The sequence below is a fragment of the Schistocerca gregaria genome, chromosome 8, assembly GCF_023897955.1.
Source record: "Schistocerca gregaria isolate iqSchGreg1 chromosome 8, iqSchGreg1.2, whole genome shotgun sequence".
NCBI classification, from domain to species: Eukaryota; Metazoa; Arthropoda; class Insecta; order Orthoptera; family Acrididae; genus Schistocerca; species Schistocerca gregaria.
Genome location: NC_064927.1, coordinates 131,105,078 through 131,124,343, shown reverse-complemented (window position 1 = coordinate 131,124,343; position 19,266 = coordinate 131,105,078). Strand labels below are relative to the sequence as shown.

Here is a 19,266-nt window from a genome sequence, read left to right as displayed (position 1 = left end):
CTGTAACCCTGTCGATTAGGAGTCGTGGGCTGGAGCAGCGGCATTCGCGGCTGTCTCACTAGTTGGTGTTTCGTCGGCTACATCGTCAGACCACGCAAGGGTGCGTGGATGGTGTGCGTCCAGTGGAGTACCAGCAGAGTCCGAAGGCAGTGTCACGTCGGTGGTGGAAGAGTTGTCCTGGCTCAGCTGTTGTTCAACGTCCATAGGTACAGCGCCTGGTGCATGCAAGGATGGTTGTACGTCCGACGGAGTGCAAGTTGGTGCTTCCACCACAGATTCGTCCTTCGGGGGAACAACTTGATAATTTTGATCTTCATCGTCTTGAGACTGCGTCCTGCAGGTGTCAGACGGGGCGATCCGCCGTTTCCGACGTCTCTTCGGCGACCGTTGCTTGCGCACGTGATCTTCAGTGTCCGAAGACGCCTGTGGATCCGGATGTTCAGGCACAAAAGCATCGGTAGGCACAATCATGGAGTCAAGGGCCATCCCCTGTCCTTGAGATTGCTCACCACTGCACACGTCGGGAGGAGGAGGCAAGGGCGTCGGTCCGTCCGCAACAGCCTGAGGCAGTACCGGAGACGACGATGTACCAGTAGTAGGAGCCAGTGGTGTTCGCGGTCGGGGGTCGCTATGGAGAGCTTCGACAAACGTCAGTGGTAGCGACGTCGGAGCGGTCGTGGCCGGCAGGTCCCCAGGCGGTAACTGTGTGATTCTGCGTTGCAGACAGCTGGAACGGAGGTGTCCTTCTTTGCCACATCCCGAGCATGTCTTCGGCTGTCCATCATAAATAATAATTGCACGGCAGCCACCAATATATAAGTAGGACGGCACATGTTTGGTTAGTTCTATGCGGATCTGCCGTACTCCATTGAGAACCGGGTATGTAGTGAACTGAACCCACTTCTCAGCTGTGTGGCTAATCACTTTTCCATATGGATGGAATGCAGATACCACTACCTCTGAAGGCACCTCGAAAGGGAGTTCAAAAACAGGTATCGTGCGCAGTCCAAGTCCCGCATGTTCCACAGTTACGTCACCGATGTGTCCATCAGAGTGACGGAACTTAAGACCACTTCGAGTTGCATCTAGAATTTTTTCACATATGTCTTCGTTGACCAATTTCACGTATACCACACTGCTCACTATAGAAAGGTGGATGCCAACAAGATCGTTGCAGTCAATCTTGACTTCATCTCTGATAAACTGTTCGATTTCCAGTGCTTTTGGTCGGGCATATTCAGGTGCAAAGCTAATCTTCAGTGTCGATTTTCGGTGGGCATAAGCCATTCTCTGTCGAATGAAATATAGCGCGCTAAGACGGCAGAATCACGTAAACAACTCCGCGAGCGAGCTGCGCGTCGAGGACGTAAACAAGACGTCCGTGCCGCTAGCGTGCCGAAAGGCGACTGTTTTTTTTTTTTTTAAATTCTGGAGGCGCTGGGTATCGATCCCAGTACCTCTCGCACGCCAACCGAGCGCTCTACCATCTGAGCTACGCCCCCCCCCCCCCCCCATCGCCCTGAACCTGTGTCCGCTCCTCCTTTCTCTTTGAGAAGGCCGTTGGAAAAATGAGGGTGACTCCTTATGACGGAAGTCTTCTGCCGCCAGTGCTGATTAGTAATCAAAATTTAAGCAGTGGCGGGATTCGAAGCTGGTACCTAAGACGTTTTTGATTGTGAATAGAAAACGCTACCCCTAGACTACGGGTGCACACAGACATGAGATACGCAATCATTTATTACGGATATTTTATTTGTATTTCTTTCAGACATGTCCGAAAGAACAGACACCATGTATTCATATAATTGACACGCTTAGACGGGCGATGGATCCACCTTTTTAATTGCTGATGCACAAGTACGTCCGACGTCCTGGGGGAATCCCACAGTAGCGAGTATAGTGGAAATGGGCAGAGATTGCGTATAGGTGGCGCTCGCTGGGGATGAGGATCGGTCGTAAGGCATCCCAAGATATTCCGCGAACCTACGATACCTGTATGGCGCAGTGCTTTACGCATCTGCCTAATACGAAGGAGATCCCGGGTTCGAATGCCCGTCCAATATACATTTTCACTCGTCGCCGCTGATTCTGCGTATTGTCTCGATGCAGCTGGTATCAGTAATCCCTGCCATTTCCTTTCATATCCCGTCCCACTTTCAATTCACATATAATTATCTGCTAGTCACTGCTGCAAGATCAATTTCGCAAATGTCCCCTCTGTTTCGATGAGTAATGTTCGTATCAGCGCGTTCTCTAATTAAACTTCATAGAAATCGTATTTCTGTAAATCGAGAGATTATTCTTTCTTTGTGTATCTACCAAACTAAGTGTGAAACAATGTATAATCAAAGCGCTGATATGAGTACTTGTTTCATATATGAGTACCTCGTCATGTAAGCAATGAGCGGTCGCCCAGAGAATGAGTTTAGCGTTGCCACTTTTGGAGTTCTGTTAATTAAATGAAACGGAAAATATCACGTCTATGTACAAAAGGTGGAAAAATCTATTCTGCAATTGCTATTAGATATAAAAACTTGTCAAACATCAGTTACTTTGTGTCTCCTACTAGATTTTAAAACTAACAAGCTGTACCTCTTTACTAAAATGCGTCCACAGACCCTGGAGGACTCATCGGCTCCGATCGGTCGTTACGTCATCTTTTGCCTATGGCGTCAATGGATGCTGTATGGAGAGCCGTGGGGTCAGCACACCGCTCTCGCAGCCGTTGTCAGTTTTCGTGACCTGGAGCCGCTGCTGCTCGGTGAAATAGGTCCTCAACTGCCAGTAGTCCTGTTACCTGGACTCGAACGCGGATCCTTCAATTGGTAGTCATCCGCTGTGACAACTCAGCTAGAGAGGTGTGCAACTGGTGACATCCAAAGAAATAAAGGTTTTTTAACATTACTATGACGCACTCAACACTTAGAGGTACATTAACAGCTTGCATACAGGGATTTTATGAAAGAAAAGTTAAAACACCTTAATTTTCTTTCAGGAAATCCATGTTTGTGTTCCGGTTTGGCACCGACTGTCAATTGCCATGACGTACCCATTAAATTATGGCATCTGTAACACACTAACTAGGAGAGTCCTCTTTTTGCTTTCGTGAAATATGCTCGGAAGCACCACATTTGGTTTACCTTGTAAATAAGATTGCAGTTTGTTCGGACATGTGTGAATTCTTAAGGGACCAAACTGATGAGGTCATCGGTCCCTACACTACTTGAACTAACTTATGCTAAGAGCAACACTCAGACCCATGCACGAGGGAGGACTCGAACTTTCGTTGAGAGGGGCCGCGCAATCCGTGACGTGGCGCCTCAAACCACGCGACCATTCCGCGCGACGATTGCAGTTTAATACCATTGTTAATAGGGAAGCAGAATTATAATGCATGTAGTTAGAGTAATATTGCTAGCAGTAGTAATATTGTGGCTGATGAGTGGGACAGAAACAAAAGAATCAATTCTTGCAGCGCAGTGACAAGCCATTGAACGAATGGTATCGAAGGCAGTGTTGAGAGATCACCAGAAGACACGAAACATATAGTTTACAAAGGAGCTGATGAAACAATAGACCAAAATCCGAGGTGCTGCAAAATGATCACAATAATCGATGTAGCGCTGTGGTGCATGTCGAGAGCGTCCCCAAGATCTGAGTTAGGGGAATCACATTTTTGCGGTGAATGGCAAAATTGTAGAATGAAGGCTTTTACGACTGGGTGACATGGCTGTTGATATACTTTCCGGGATGTGAGGTCGTGGTCCAAGAACTTTTCTGCTTCTTACGTTTCGTCCAGGACTGCGCTGGACTTCCTCAGAGGCGCTGCTCCGCTGAGTCTTGCCGACTGGTCAGAACCGATATAAGTATTTTATTTCTGAATAACCGGTATTTTTCGGTATTTGTTTGGCCTCGGTCATAACAGGTGCTTTTTATGTTGCTAATAACCAGTCGGCAAGACTCAGCGGAGCAGCGCCTCTCAGGAAGTCCAGCGCAGTCCTGGACGAAACGTAAGGAGCAGAAAAAGTTCTTGGACCACGGCCTCACATCCCGGAAAGTATATCAACAGCCAATGGCAAAATTGTTTTGAGATTTCACGACAAATGGCTCCGAGTAAATTTGCTGCTATAGTCCGTTCCATGAACGATGACGTTTCGCACAGGTCTAGGCACGCACCGAGTTCTCACTGTTGCCGGTTCCAAGCGACAATTGCGTTAGCGCGTACACATTATAGATGGGAATAACGGAATGGTCAGAACCGATATAAGTATTTTATTTCTGAATAACCGGTATTTTTCGGTATTTGTTTGGCCTCGGTCATAACAGGTGCTTTTTTATGTTGCTAATAACCAAGTTAAAAAAAAATACGGAAATAGCAATTAACCATAACACCAGTCCTAAAATTTTTCGTTCCTAAGTAAACCTTATTTAAAAAAAATTAAAGTCATTTAATTTGTAAAATTTGCAGTAGTTTGAAATATGGCGTTGTTATAGAAATTTTGAAAAGAAATCAACGTTATTTTAATAACAATGCAGACAGAGAATTCTTTCGGGTTGTTTGGCTGTGGTCCATGTAACTCTTCTATCCCTGACGTTCCGTCCAAAGCTAAGTTGGAGTCGGCGAGACTCAGCACAACCAGGAGCACCTCAGAAGATGTCCAACGTAGCTTTGGACTAAACGTCAGGGATAGAAGAGTTCCATGGATCACGGCCATACAACCCGAAAGAATTCTCAGCAGCTGAAACATCCGGTCATGCAAGCCTTCATTGTATGAATGCTGACAGAAATGAATAACAAACACATGGCCTAAGTATTGGTACAGCATAGCACAGAAGAATGTCCCTGTTGCTGTGGATTAATGTACGTGTGTATGTGCAGTGTGCCCTTGGTCTATATGATGTCATCGCTGGACATCCGTTCTAATGTACAGTGGCAGTAGACCTAGTCCGGAAATCTGTTAAGGAAATGACGTAGCTACGAAGTATAATGCTTCATTAGCTTTAAAAAATTAAAGATATGTCTACCATTTCTGTGAAAGAGGAAAGAAGTTACGGTTTGTGTTGATGCTTCGTCACATATCTTTAGAGGAAATGAGTTTCTGTAACTATGGGAAGTACTATCAAGAATAAAAATAAAATAGCACAGACAATTAGCAAAAAAAGAAAAAAAAAGAGATATGGCCTCTTTCCAAGCCATATATTACGCAGTAAGAGATTAAGAAGAAAATCATTATTCTACGCACAACATATAAGCATGAGTGCAATAAAGTAAAAATAGAATTTCTCCAGTTCTTCCACGGTGATGTGGGCGATATGTTCCTAACTTGTTATACTAACGAGAAAATAATAAATTTTCGTGTGCTTATTTCAATGTGAGGGCAAAGTAATTCGAAATCCGTTATTAAAAATTTCGCTGTTCATTCTGTGAACGTTGATGTAACCACCAGCTTCCGTGAGTGACATTTCCTTTAATAGATTTTCATGTGTGTATTTCTGACTCGCCTTAAACCATTACCTGGATGAGCGTCTTTTATTCTTATTCTTTCTCTTTATCACTATCATTATCATTCCTAGGACCAATTTTAGTGGCAGCAGCTCGAACTATGAGAAGTACTATCAAGAATAAAAACAAAATAGCACAGACAATTAGGGGAAAAAAGAAGAAAAAGAGATGTAGCAGTACAAGTACTGCAGCATTAACTTGATTGGTTCATAGTCAGCACCATTTACTCACACAATTTACATCATTTTAATACTGTATGTCACATTAAGATTGTTATTTTCTAGAAAACTATAATGTAAAAACAGTACTGTATTTTTAACACCGTGATCCCCTTGATGGCTCTAATTTGATCAGTTAAATAAGTAAATAAATAAAGAAACAGAGTGTCCAAATAAATATTATAAATGCTTTATCAGCATTTTTAGCCATTTATAGTGGTTTAAAGTCCGCCCCTATAGCTGAGTGGTCAGCGCGGAGGTCTGTCACGCCAAGGGGCCCGGTTTCGATTCCCGGCTGGGTTGGAGATTTTCTCTGCTCAGGGACAGGGTGTTGTGTTGTCCTCATTATCATTTCATCATCATCAGTGGAAGGCAACGGGAAACCACCACTGGAATCACTTGCCTAGCTGCTCATGCTGTGGACTTCTCTGATGAGGCTTCCTCCGTGACAAGAGCTGCCGTAGGGCAGAACACAAAGTAAGTAAGAACGGTTTAAAAATACTGCATACACGAACAACGTATTCTTCAGAAATGAAGTTAGATTGGCAACATTTTTGGATCTTGTCTGGGTTTGTTCGACGAATCCGTGGATAAATAAGGGAGAATTTGGCAAGTATTCTTGACAGTGTAAGGGAGCGATTAGACTGTGACGGTAGGCCTGCTTACCGAGGTAGAGGTGGTCCTCCATGGGGTCGTCGAGCACCTCGACCAGCTTCACGACGTTGGGGTGGTCGAGCTTCTTGAGGATGGCGATCTCCCGGTAGACCCTCTGCAGCGGGTCTCGCTCCGCAGGATTCACCAGCTTCCCCGTAGACGACTTCCGCTGCGGCGCCACACGACCTACGAACATGCGTGCAGCGGCCATCAGAAAAACTCACCCCAAGTCCGTACTGGCTGACTCTTTTGGGTCTAAGCATCCCCTTCAGTTAGAATGAAAAACTTTTCAGCCAAATAATTAGCAGTAATAAGCAATACCAAGATTCACGTAAGTGTACACTTTACGGCCATTTCTAAGAGAGACATAACTTTTGAAAGGAAAAGACGACATTTTAGCAAGGATTATTTCTGGAAGATAAACAGTGCAAAGACGAAAATGATGGAGATTTGTAGAAAGGAGAATAACGACTAGAATAACATCAAAATTGGAGACAAATGGCACACTGTCCATGGAGATCAAGGGATTTCTTTGTGTTATTTTACTTTGTACATTTTATGTTCAGATGAGCGTTTTACAATGACGTAAACGGTCTCTACCAGCCAGTATTCATTTTCACACTGTCAGTAGATAATGTGAGGAGATAAAAAACATTATGGATTTTATAAAATCTGCTAAGTAACTGTCTACAGCTCCTTCCGACCGTGGCCTTTCCGACCCGTCGGTGCCGCAGGTATCATAGCACTTCCGACCAACAAGTTGTGCACAGTGGCATTTCCGACCAGAGCCTCCCCTACAGTTGTGGTTCCCATGGAACCCGAAACAGAAGTGTGTACCGGTATTACTGCTCATTCCACTTTAAGATTTATTATTAACATCCTGCCTAACTATAAGCTAAGACAAATCAATATTCGGAAATGAATAGCCAAATATTTTTGACAAGCAAAACACAAATACCATTTCTGCTCGTTTAAATCGCAGAAATTTAATCTTCCGTATTTTATTTGTATAAAATGTCAACGGATGTTCTTATTAAAAAATGGCCGGAAAAGCCACGGGTAAAATCTACCGGTTCTGAACCGGTCTTTTACAATGATATTTATTATTATAACACAATCGCACACAACAATATGTACGCTTCATTAAACACCTGTCTCTGAGGTCTACTAAGATGTTATCGTTACAGAAATTGGCAGGTATTCTGTGGTAGCAAATCTCGTAATAGCGCGTTATTTAGTTAGTTATTTAGGGAAGCTCTCATAGGAAATTATTCCTCAGGGACTTCTTATATGTACAAGGTACGCGTAAAGAGAGATGTTATTTCGTGGAACCTACAAGTATTTGGCACATAACTTGCTATCCAACAGTCATAAAGTCACAAGATTTTAAACATGGCTGAAACAGTTGCAGGATAATGATTTATTGAAATCCTTGACCACGGTTTCGGTATTTCTAAATATACATCAGAAGCAAAAATACACCTGAACCGGAAGACACTTTCAGTAGCAAAAACTTAGCACCCTAACTGAGAAAGTAAAACACACTTGTAGCTTAAGTAACCGTAAAATTACCAAAAATATTGTAATACTTTGGTAATTTTACGGTTACTGTGGAAACGTCATGGGACACGTACAGTACCAAAGCGTACAGGCCGACCTTGTCTATTGACTGACAGAGACCGCCGACAGTGGAAGGCCGTAATGTGTAATAGGCAGTCATCTATCCACACCATCATACAGGAATTCCAAACTGCATCTGGATCCACCGCAAGTACCATGACAAACTTGGATTTCATAGCCGAGCGGCTGCTCATAAGCCACACATGACGCCGCTAAATGCCAAACGACGTCTGGTCTGGTGTAAGGAGCATAAACATTGGACGATTGAACAGTGGCAAAACGTTGTCTGGAGTGACGAATAACGGTACACAATGTGGTGATCTGATGGCAGGGTGTGGGTATGGTGAATTCCCGGTTAACGTTCTCTGCCAGCATGTGTAGTGTCAACAGTAAAGTTCGGAGGTGGTGGTGGTATGGTGTGGTCGAGTTTATTATGGAGGGGGCTTGCATCCCTTGTTGTTTTGCGTGGCACTATCACAGCATAGGCTTACGTTGATATTTTAAGCACCTTCTTGCTTCAGGGATGGCAATTGCATGTTTGAACACGATTGAGCACCTGTTCGTAACGCACGGCCTGAGGCGGAGTGGTTACACGACAATAACATCCCTATAATGGAGTGGCCTGCACAGCCGACATCAATAGTTCGTTTCCTTTCCCCTCCTTTCTCCTCCTCAAAATTCAGTTTACATAATTCCTATAGCGACAGTTTCTTCGAACTTCCGAACCATGTTTTTCAGTCCCGCTTGTGAAAAGAGAACCTCTGCGTATTCTTCCAGTGCATTGATACTCGCGAAAAGCTGCAGCACTATTGCTGTTGTTTTGATAAAACAGCTTTACGACTGAAGCTCTGGTCATCTTGTCCGGACACACGTTGACTGTCTGCAGCTGTAACGGACACAGATGCTTCTGTTTCAATCATATATCGCCATACCAGAACCGACGCCTAACGGTAATTTATGACACAGCTACTATTAACTCAAATCCTTCAGCGGACAGTCTGAACACATTCTTATAAGTTGGGTACCCATACGGTATATAGTTTTCCGTCTTCACTGGCTCAAGTAGCAAAAGTTTGGTTATAACCACCACCTGTTTTTGCTCAGAGATGAATGCGTAGGACTGCGCTGCCTGTTTTCAGTCGGTTGCTCCCACAGACTGATCACACTCGAAAAAATGAATGAATATTATAACCGACTCGTGGTTCAAATCGCTCTGAGCACTATGGGACTTAACGTCTGAGGTCATCAGTCCCCTAGAACTTAGAATTACTTAAACCTAACTAACCTCACACACATCCATGCCCGAGGCAGGATTCGAATCTGCGACCGTAGCGGTCGCGTGGTTCCATACTGTAGCTCCTAGAACCGCTAGGCCACACCAGCCGGCTAACCGAATGAGTCGACTGTTTTAACACCTGGCTGAATCGATTGTTTCCATTCGGTTGTTTCCATCACTACTCTGAATCTTCTGGAGCGAGCACTCCAGCTGGTTTATTGCTTGTGCATTTTCAGCAATATGGGTTTCTAGTTTAAGATCATGTGTACATTTTCAGTTTATCTGGGTTCTGTAGTTCAATGCACTACATACTTTCATTTAGTTGTGTCGTTCCGGTCCATGATTTTACTAACTTTGTAGCTGTAGATAAAGTGTGCAGGTTGCACCCGCAAAGAATTCCGCGAGTTGGATTTAGTAAGGCTCATTTGAAATTGTTGTATTAGCAGTTACGACAGGAAATAATATTAGCTGCTAATAACTCACCATGCGCATTTGGAGGGCAACACAAAATTATTGTCCGGGAGATGCAAAGATCAACTTTCTACTGGATGTTTGAATTTCACTATAAAAATGGACGACGACCTTCAAGAAATGTTCGAAAGAAACCATTAACTTGCACCACGATCACGGAATAAAAAATGACGAATTACAGTGATTCCAAACGTTCACCCCATCAAGAATGAAGAGGAGCTCCTTTGGAATTACAAACCGTGCAGGACGTTCAGTTACGTGTCCAATTTTAAAGAAGGCGCATTGAATCATATTGATGTAACGCGATGATGAGAACTGATGGAATGTGATGGAAAGCAACCGAATGCAAAGACTGTCGTGCAGCTTATCGTGAAACTGGCTCCCCTTTGAGGCATAGTTGCAGACTGTGCGGTAAGATGTTTTATAGGCACTGAGAAAACAAACATCCAGAAGCTGAATTTGTCCACTGGTTGCAGGTGGTCTGAAATGCAATTTAACACTTCACACTTTTCCTCTAAACGAGTATGGTTTTTATACGCAGACCAGGAATCAAGCTAAAAGAAAGTTATTTTGAGCTGTTATTGACTTTATGCAATGCTCATATAGGCAGTGGTCATAGCTTAGCATTAGTTCCCATACACTAATTTTAACACTCTTGCTTGCTATGGCGTAAATATTTCCTACCACCCTTGCAAGATGACGCACACGGGAAAGAATCGTAGCAGGCCGGGGTGGACGAGTGGCTCTAGTCGCTACAGTCTGGAACCGCGCGACCGCTACGGTCACAAGTTCGAATCCTGCCTCGGTCATGGATGTGTGTGATGTTCTTAGGTTAGTTAAGTTTAAGTAGTTCTAAGTTCTATGGGACTGATGACCTCAGATGTTAAGTTCCATATTGCTCAGAGCCATTTGAACCATTTGAAAGAACCGTAGGGGGCTTCTCACAGCACAATAAATGACTTCCCAGCCAATTTACCATGCAGATTAACTGTCGACATTATTGTATACTTACGCGTTAAGGCACTGATAGTAGCTGATCTTGATACAGGTCTCTTGGTACTTCTGATTTTCAGGTTTCCTTTCATACGCATTTCCTCTTCAAATCCCAGCTGGTTGGAGTTGAAAAAATTCCTTACTGAAAGATGGGCCGATTCTACAGTTTGCTGTGCGTCATCAAGTTGATGCTTTGTTTGCAATTTCGTTATCTTACGTCTTCCAATTTTGCAGCACCGTTTGAAGTTATGCAACGATCTACTGATTCAATTGAAATCACTGTAATCTACCTCGCGCCCGGTTTGATATGCATAACGTAATAAGTCACTATCATGCAAATCCTATAAACCGTATCGTGCATCCTCGAAACTAGCATACAGCAGGTTTCGTAACAAGTGTGGCTTGTCCTCTTTTGAATATCCGTAGTTTGTCTTATCTACTGCACGGTCATATTACTGCGAACTTATTCGATATTTGTTTATAATCTTTTTTGATATGCTGCGGATTATCTTACTCGTACGTTATTACCCGCTACTTTGGCAACGATTGCCTGTTCTACGTTGCATTGTAGATGGAATTTCTGACTCCCTGTTCGACAAGGATGAGGAACTGGACTGCTCGACTCATGTTTCAACACCACGCTACCTTTTAAGCACATACCGTTGTCACTGTACTTCTCAGGTATATTGTCCGCTCAGTCGATCGTATGCGACACTACATATTCCACTGACTGACTTTGCAGAAACACTAATATTTCATCTGCCACTTCTTTCTCGGTCTGAGAAATTCGTTGGATTCCTTTCTGACGAAATGTCAACTTCGGCAGCTGTTGTCGTAGATATAATGCATTCTTTACTGTGTTTATCGTTGCCTTTGCTCCGCTTTTTATAAATACCAGTAGTACTGCAGCACTGTTGTCAGTAAATCGTCGACTACGCAGTTCAACTACACTTCGTAGCCTCGTTCTGTGTTCACCATTGGATACCTCCAGTCCCGTCCCCTGTTGCTATTAGCAGCCAATATTGTGGTTGCATGGTAGACATTTTGACCATTGCGGCGTGTTTTGTGAGAGTCCCTGTGTGCTTTGACGCTTTTCCATCTTGAATTATGTCTCCTTTAATCAAATTACTTGTAAGGCTTGATGTCGAGTACTTCCTATGATACGATAGTGGTTATGAAAACAGTGCTAGATTTGGCCCTGCGCTGTCCAAGCTCGACTCTCGAAAAAGGGAGAATTGATGATTGAAATAATGTGAGAGACCATCTAACGCATGTAATTAAATAAGAGAAAGCTTCTTGTATGATAAGTACTCCACTTTCTGAATGTAGACTACACGAATACGGCAAAACAGATTTCTTTGAACTGTTTGGAACATTACAAAATTACCAACTAATTTTGACGTGCGCCGATTTGCGACTGTTGGTGAAACATGATCCACGAGACACTAAGCATCAGTGAAAACAAAGCGCATACCCGATGCATCCAGTTCACGCGTCTAGAGGAAAGAAGTAATTTTTTCTACTTGCTTCACCAATGAGTGGACGTACTCAAAGTTGTCCTTACAAATATCAAAACATGCACATTTCACAAAGAGATATTGTGCAGAAAGCGAAGTTTAACAAAATGAGCAGAAAAAAGCAAGAGTAGCATGTAGTCTGTTGACTCACCAAACATGCCAGCTTTCTTCAGCAGCTTCTTCTTGGATAGGATCTTCATTGCCTACAACAGAAACAGAACCATGATAAGACTGTAGAACACAGAAACAGTGTAACATGGTTACAAAGTTTTGCCACTAACGTGTTGACAGAAGCAAAACAGGGAAAGATATCCTGGAAGGTCCGATGTTATGCTCGCCAAGTAATATTTAATTATGTATATACTGGACGTTATAGAAAATTTTCTAATGAATCCTATTCAAAACATGGGCAAGAAAGTAGTATGGAACACAATTAAAAGCGATAAGAAAAATAGAAAATTACGTAGAAAAACGCAGACTCTAGATTTACTGGAAGGACACAATGCTCGCGGAGGATATAAATTTCTCGTGATTGCAGGACTGAAAGAGTCTATTCTTAGAGATATGTCACTGAAATTGTAAAGAAAGGAAATAAATTCCCGGAATTTGTCTGCAGTCAGTAAGAACTTTTGCCAAAAATATAGTCTAGCTGGTCTAATGATTTTTAGTTCATTGCTTTACATTTTATGCCCTAGCTTGGATACTGCCATCATCAGATACCATCCAAGAAATATTGAAGTGAAGTTAGCTGTCAGTGTGAAATGGTAAGATATTCACATACAAATAACATAATTTTCAAACATCCCCAACAATAACCAGTACTTCAGTGAAAAACAGACGTTTTTCCTTCTACTATATCTGTGTCGCGCGATATTGCGCGTAGATACTGCGTTGGGTTTCACCTCAATAAATACATATTTCTGCAAAGCAATGTGAGGTTAGATCACAGTCAACAGTGCCAAATGAAGGAATATCTCAAAAACGTGCAAACAGACAGACGTTAATGTACTAGTTTTTATATTGAGGAATCTCAATTCATCATAGAAGACAAAATAAATAAATAAATAAATAAATAAGAGGTACTATTTCGGCAGCTTTTCCCCAAGTATCTTAAACCTATTTATTTTGTTAAAGAAGTGTTTGTTACCAGTGTTGCTACCTTGAAGAGGTGGAATTATGCATTCAGTACCGTAAAATTATCATACATATCAAAAGTTATAGTACACAGACGAAAAGTTTTTTTTATTTGCAGGTGGAAACACACAGCCTGACGAGAAAAATAAAATAAAAGAACCCTGCTCTAGGGGCGCCACACTTGCTTTCTTCATGCTGTTTTCAGATTGATTATTAGACTGTATGCTAACTTTAGAAATAGATAAGGCAGCTACTGTTCCACAAAAACGGAAATAAAACCATTGCTGTTACCATTAATACGCCGAGTCACTTTTATTTCAATGGTACGCAAATAAACACGAGAAGACCCAAAGCCAACTCAACATAAATGAAAACACAAACCGACGACCAAACCCACCTTACATGTTTCATCACTCTAATAAGTAATCACTGATGTCATTCAAGAAGTAGGTAACGCAATGGTATGATTTCATACGGCATGATTCGCCATACTTGTATTCATTCTAAAAAGTAAATGAGAATCGTTTATTTGGGCTTCTTAGATTTACTTTAGATAAGACAAACTCTAGTTTGCATCTAAGAAAGCGACTAGAAATCGCGTAAATTTAGAAACTTACCAAAAAATTATCGTTCGACTTCTATGCACGCCGATAACTATACATTACCATTAATTTGGGTAACAGATATGTACTTCCTCAATTTCAGCCAGTACACCATAAAAATGTCAAAAACACGCAGATTCCACAAGAGAATCACCACAAAACGAACATCCACATCTTCAAATTACGGCAGCCGTGTTCGTAATAATTTATTTCTGTGGTGAATGTAAGAGAAGAACCAGAAATGGATGCAGTGTGCAATACTGAAGCCTTTACGTTCTCGTAATTGAGTTTGGTGAAATGAAAATCACTTGTCTAATGTTGGCCGAAATCACTGCTTACTCTTTTTTACGCCCACAAAACTATAAATAACAAACAAAAATCTCTCTAAGGCTTGGTAAGAGAGAAGTAAAGCTTTGTATTACGTATGGCATTGACTGCCAGCTTCGGTTAACAAAATCAGAACACGTCGTGATGTCGATATGTGCGTCGCCTATTTTGATATGTTGCATCCATTGAGATGCATCTAAGACCAGAGACGACAAGGGGAAAGGTATATCGACTGGGCCGCAAGTTCGAATCCTGCCTCGGGCATGGATGTGTGTGATGTCCTTAGGTTAGTTAGGTTTAATTAGTTCTAAGTTCCAGGCGACTGATGACCTCAGAAGTTAAGTCGCATAGTGCTCAGAGCCATTTGAAGCATTTTTTTTTTGTATCGACTGGTTTGGGGAGGGGGAGGGAAGGTGGGAAAGAGGGAGTAAGTGAGAGAGAGAGAGAGACAGAGAGAGAGAGAGAGAGAGAGAGAGAGAATAAATGTCTAGAAAACTAAGTATTTGTTGTTTGAGCTAAAAAATGGGAGATGGCATTAGTATACGGCTAGGAAGATAAAATACGTTCACAGTTCCTAGAATGAAATTTTCACTCTACAGCGGAGTGTGCACTAATATGAAACTTCCTGGCAGATTAAAACTGTGTGCCGGACCGAGACTCGAACTCGGGACCTTTGCCTTTCGCGGGCAAGTGCTCTACCATCTGAGCAACCCAAGCACGACTCACGCCCCGTCCTCACAGCCTTAATTCCGCCAGTACCTCGTCTCCTACCTTCCAAACTTTACAGAAGCTCTCCTGCGAACCTTGCAGAACTAGCACTGCCGAAAGAACTGATATTGCGGAGACATGGCTTAGCCACAGCCTGGGGGTTGTTTCTAGAATGAAATTTTCACTCTACGGCGGAGTGTGCGCTGATATTAAACTTCCTGGCAGGTCCCGAGTTCGAGTCTCGGTCCGGCACACAGTTTTAATCTGCCAGGACGTTCACAGTGTTCCAGATACCGAAATTTGCTTGCTCAAAACATTCCCTAAGGTTCTCTTTGGTCCAAATGTTTTCCAAAACAAACATTTTTGTCTAAAATTGCACGGAAGATGGCATTCCGGTAAACGGACAACCACGTCAACGATGACGTCAGGGCACCTATCAAACGGGGTAGTGTTTGCCGGCTGGTGCTACATCCACAGTTGCTGTGTACACAGCCACAGGCGGTGCAGTATGGCAGAAAGAAGACGCCTACCAAATTCTCTGCGGTAGAGGGCCAAACGAAAAACGGAAGCAGGACAGTAGCAAACTGACGTGGCCCGATGGCTTAATGTGAAACGCTCTGTTGTTTATCTGAGGATGTGACATCTTATAGAGATCGAAAATGTATCCCGAAGAACAGGGCAGGGCCAACCAGGTGTGATATAAATGAAAGACGACCGTTATTTGACAGTAAGAGAACGACGGTACCGCCTTATTACTGCACGGCAACTGACATTTGACCTCGCAGCATCCATTGGACGTGTCGTATCGAGACACACGGAGTACAGAAGGCTCCGGCAGAGTAGCCTTTATCGTCGAAGACATTCTGTACGTGTACCTTTGATGCATCTTCACAGAAGGGAACGTGTAGAGTGGAGTCGTGCACATTCCACATAGACAATCGAACAAAGGGCCGATGTTCTTTTCGCAGATGAGTCCCGGTTTGGTCTGGAGAGTGATTCTCGACGGATTCACATCTGGAGGAACACGAGTTTGCAATCCAAACATTGTGGAAAGGGACTGGTATGGAGAAGGATCCTTAATAGTGTGGACAGGGATTATGGTGACCACTAGAACACCTCTTCATGAAACTGTACGGGTAAATCGACAAGGTTTAACTGCTGTCAGGTATCTCGACGAGATCTTGGGACCTAATGTGCGGTTGTCGCGAGGTAGTGTGGGCCCAGAATTCTTATTGATGGACGATAATGCTCGACGTCATAGAGCACAGGTGATTGATGTTTTCTTGAAAACGGAACATAATGCATGCATAGCGTGGCCTGCTCGCTCTTCGAATTTTAATCCCACAGATCATGTCTGGAATGGACTAGGGAGACAGTCTGCATCACGTTAGCATCCACCAACCATTCTCCAAGTCTTGCGAACAGCTCTGCAGGAGAAATAGGCGTTATTGCCTCAACATGAGACCGATGACATCACTCAAAGCATGTCCCGTCGTTGTAAGGCGTGTATTGCTGCCAGAGGTGGTCACACTCCATGCTGAGCACATTAAACAGTTGCCGGAAAAAGCTAAGAACATTTTTGTCTACCGTTATGCAGCTGTTTACGTTCTGTATTCTTTATGCTGTTTCTGCTTTTACTATCACCTGTTTTGTAGCAAAATAAAGGCAACCCTGGAAAATTTGTTGCTTTAATTTTGGACACAAGCGTAATGAACCTATTGTCATATCATTCACGATCAGTGTTTCAAACGGCATATAGCAGCACGATAATCCAACACTACACACTTCATACCAAAAACATTGGATGAATGTACGGATTCTTGACATATTTGCCCAGTCCCCTAATTTGACATGCAGAGAGCTGGCCGGAGTGGCCGAGCGGTTCTAGGCGCTACGGTCGCAGGTTCGAACTCTGCATTGGGCATGAATGTGTGATGTCCTTAGGTTAGTTAGGTTTAAGTACTACGTTCTGGGGACTGATGACCTCAGAAGTTGTCCCATAGTGCTCACAGCCATTTGAACCATTTTTTGTCATCCAGAGGGCATGCCTGAGACGTGATGGGAAGATACTTATTATTTTCATACCTGGCTCCAGCCAGCAGTTTTCACGAACTGAAAACAGATTGTGTTGCAGGCTTGGCTAGAAATTTCTGAAGATGACAATCCTTAACTGTTTGCTCCCTTGCATATGGGGTCTGTAATTGATGCCGATGTTCATGAAGGACATTAATTCCGAATGGGATAGAAGTTGATTCCTTTAGTACTTGTCATGTGATAAACTGCTCCACAATGTTTGGTAAATGGTGTTCATGAAACACCGCCCATTTCCGTCAGTGTGGTGAAGATACGTGCTTGGAACTCTCGCGGTCACTCTCCTTTTACTGGATTACCTCACGGTACAGCGATCTCTTCCATGTCGCAATTTCAGAGTACCACATTACCCCGGGCGGACACAGAACAATGGAAGCGCGGCTCCGAATGTGGGTCACAGCCTCGTTACCCAGACAGTGTCACTGCGCAATCAAATTAATGCAGGAGCAGCATATATCAGTCTGTGGCCTGAAAATCGCGGACGACGCAAGCGGAAAGTGAACAGAGCGCCTCACCCGTAGCAATTAACGCAATAAAATCGGTGAAGCAGTATTCGGCATGGCGGAGCTTATTTGCAGCGGATCGAAACACATCTACCGTGTTGACACACAAACGCGACGACGGTGTAGCTGCTTCCTGTTTACGTCAAACACGAAAGGCGAACGCGGGCTTAACGCAGATGAAGCTGTGAGCCAAATATTGATTGCCTCGCCTGTTGATGAAAGTCAACATCGCTTTCAATTGCTGTTTCTGAACTGTGCTCCTGCTGCACCGACTAATTCAGCGTGAAACCCATGAGTCTGAGGTGAACTGTCTTTCCCCGTCAACCATCCTCGACAATATTCGTCCAGGGCAGTTTGTGTCGTTCATTTCTTTACTTCTTCCCAGCTGTGAACTACGTCTGCATTCTTAACCCTCCAATGGTACGAGTAAAAATGGTGATGCTCGCTTCAGCGATACTTTGTTTCCTCTCTAACGCTGTTTACAATGATTTTACTTTCCTGTCTCGCCTATCTATTCCTCTGTCATTGCTGCGTAAATAAGTTATTGGTTAGCCGAGCCGTAATCAATTTCCTTCAGGCCCTACCTGAGGCTGAATAATGTTTTGCGTTATATATCACCCCTGTTACCGCTTACGTAGTTGAGATTTCTTTACTAGCGTTCATTGGTCTTTCAAGTATAGAATCTGTAAAGGTGAATGACCCATGGCCCGAGGACTTAGTGATAAGAACTGAAACTCATATTCTGGAAGAACATTACTGAAACTTCGATCTCCGTAGTACGGGTCGAGATTATCAAGAATGCTATGGAACAATTTAGAGGGTCGAGAATATGTTATTTTACTGTTTCGAATACCCGTCCATCATAGTTTTAGTGTGTGAGGCGCACTTTTGGAAATCTATTTTTTTAACAATCCTGTCCAAAGCAGCAGTTTTCTATGCGGAATCAGAGAAAAAAGCATTAAAACTACTTAGTCTCACGAAAATATTTTGCATTGCTGTGTACAGGATACGGGGTGAGAAAGCTCTACCATTAACCTATGAGCAGAAAAAGAGTGCACGAACGTTGTGTCAGGTTATTTGTCTTTGCTGTCTTCATTCAGTTCTCCAGTTAACACAGCGGTATTATCTTGGTACGTGCTGCTAGTTCTGAAGCACATTAATAGTTTTTGATCGTAAGCTACACATGATTTTCCAGAGCAATTGGGCTACGGTTTACATCAGTATCAGTGAAACCAACAAATCTTTCTTGATCTTCACCACTAACATACATATACAACAGTACAGGAAAGAGTTGAGAGTGCTTCGATACATCGCTGGTTTCATCCCCAATGATAGCATTGAAGTGTGCATTACTTTTCTCTTTCTTAATTTCTTTCGGTAGAGCTGTAGCATTTTAAATGTGGCTGGATAGTTCAGAGAACACTCTTGCCATCTGCAGACGGTGGTTCCAACGTTTAGTAGTATTTTATTAACAAGAAAACCAATTCAACATAGCTTTCACGATCTTTGGAATGTTCATTTTCTGTCTGCGTGACCCTGAAATGGAAGTTATTTCTGAGCGATACAGATAACAACGTGAATGAAACATTGTATTACTTTCCTGATTTGCATTACAATTACGTTGTGTTCAAGGATGTCTACCTCCCGCA

General features: G+C 43.0%; 1 protein-coding gene and 1 non-coding gene across 3 annotated transcripts in view; both read right to left on the bottom strand.

Annotated features, from left to right (window-relative positions):
• The window catches only part of LOC126284071 (calcium/calmodulin-dependent protein kinase kinase 1), a 1,500,861-nt gene that overhangs the window by 77,090 nt on the left and 1,404,505 nt on the right, over window positions 1–19,266 (bottom strand). For both annotated transcript variants that reach the window (XM_049982700.1, XM_049982701.1), the window contains 2 exons: window positions 12,404–12,455; window positions 6,388–6,561 (listed from right to left, as the gene is read on the bottom strand). In XM_049982700.1, the coding sequence (XP_049838657.1) occupies window positions 6,388–6,561; window positions 12,404–12,455 (226 nt within the window). The remainder of the gene's footprint in view (window positions 1–6,387; window positions 6,562–12,403; window positions 12,456–19,266) is intronic.
• Window positions 1,430–1,502, bottom strand: Trnaa-ggc (transfer RNA alanine (anticodon GGC)). The gene has a single exon. It is a non-coding gene; the product is annotated as a tRNA-Ala (tRNA).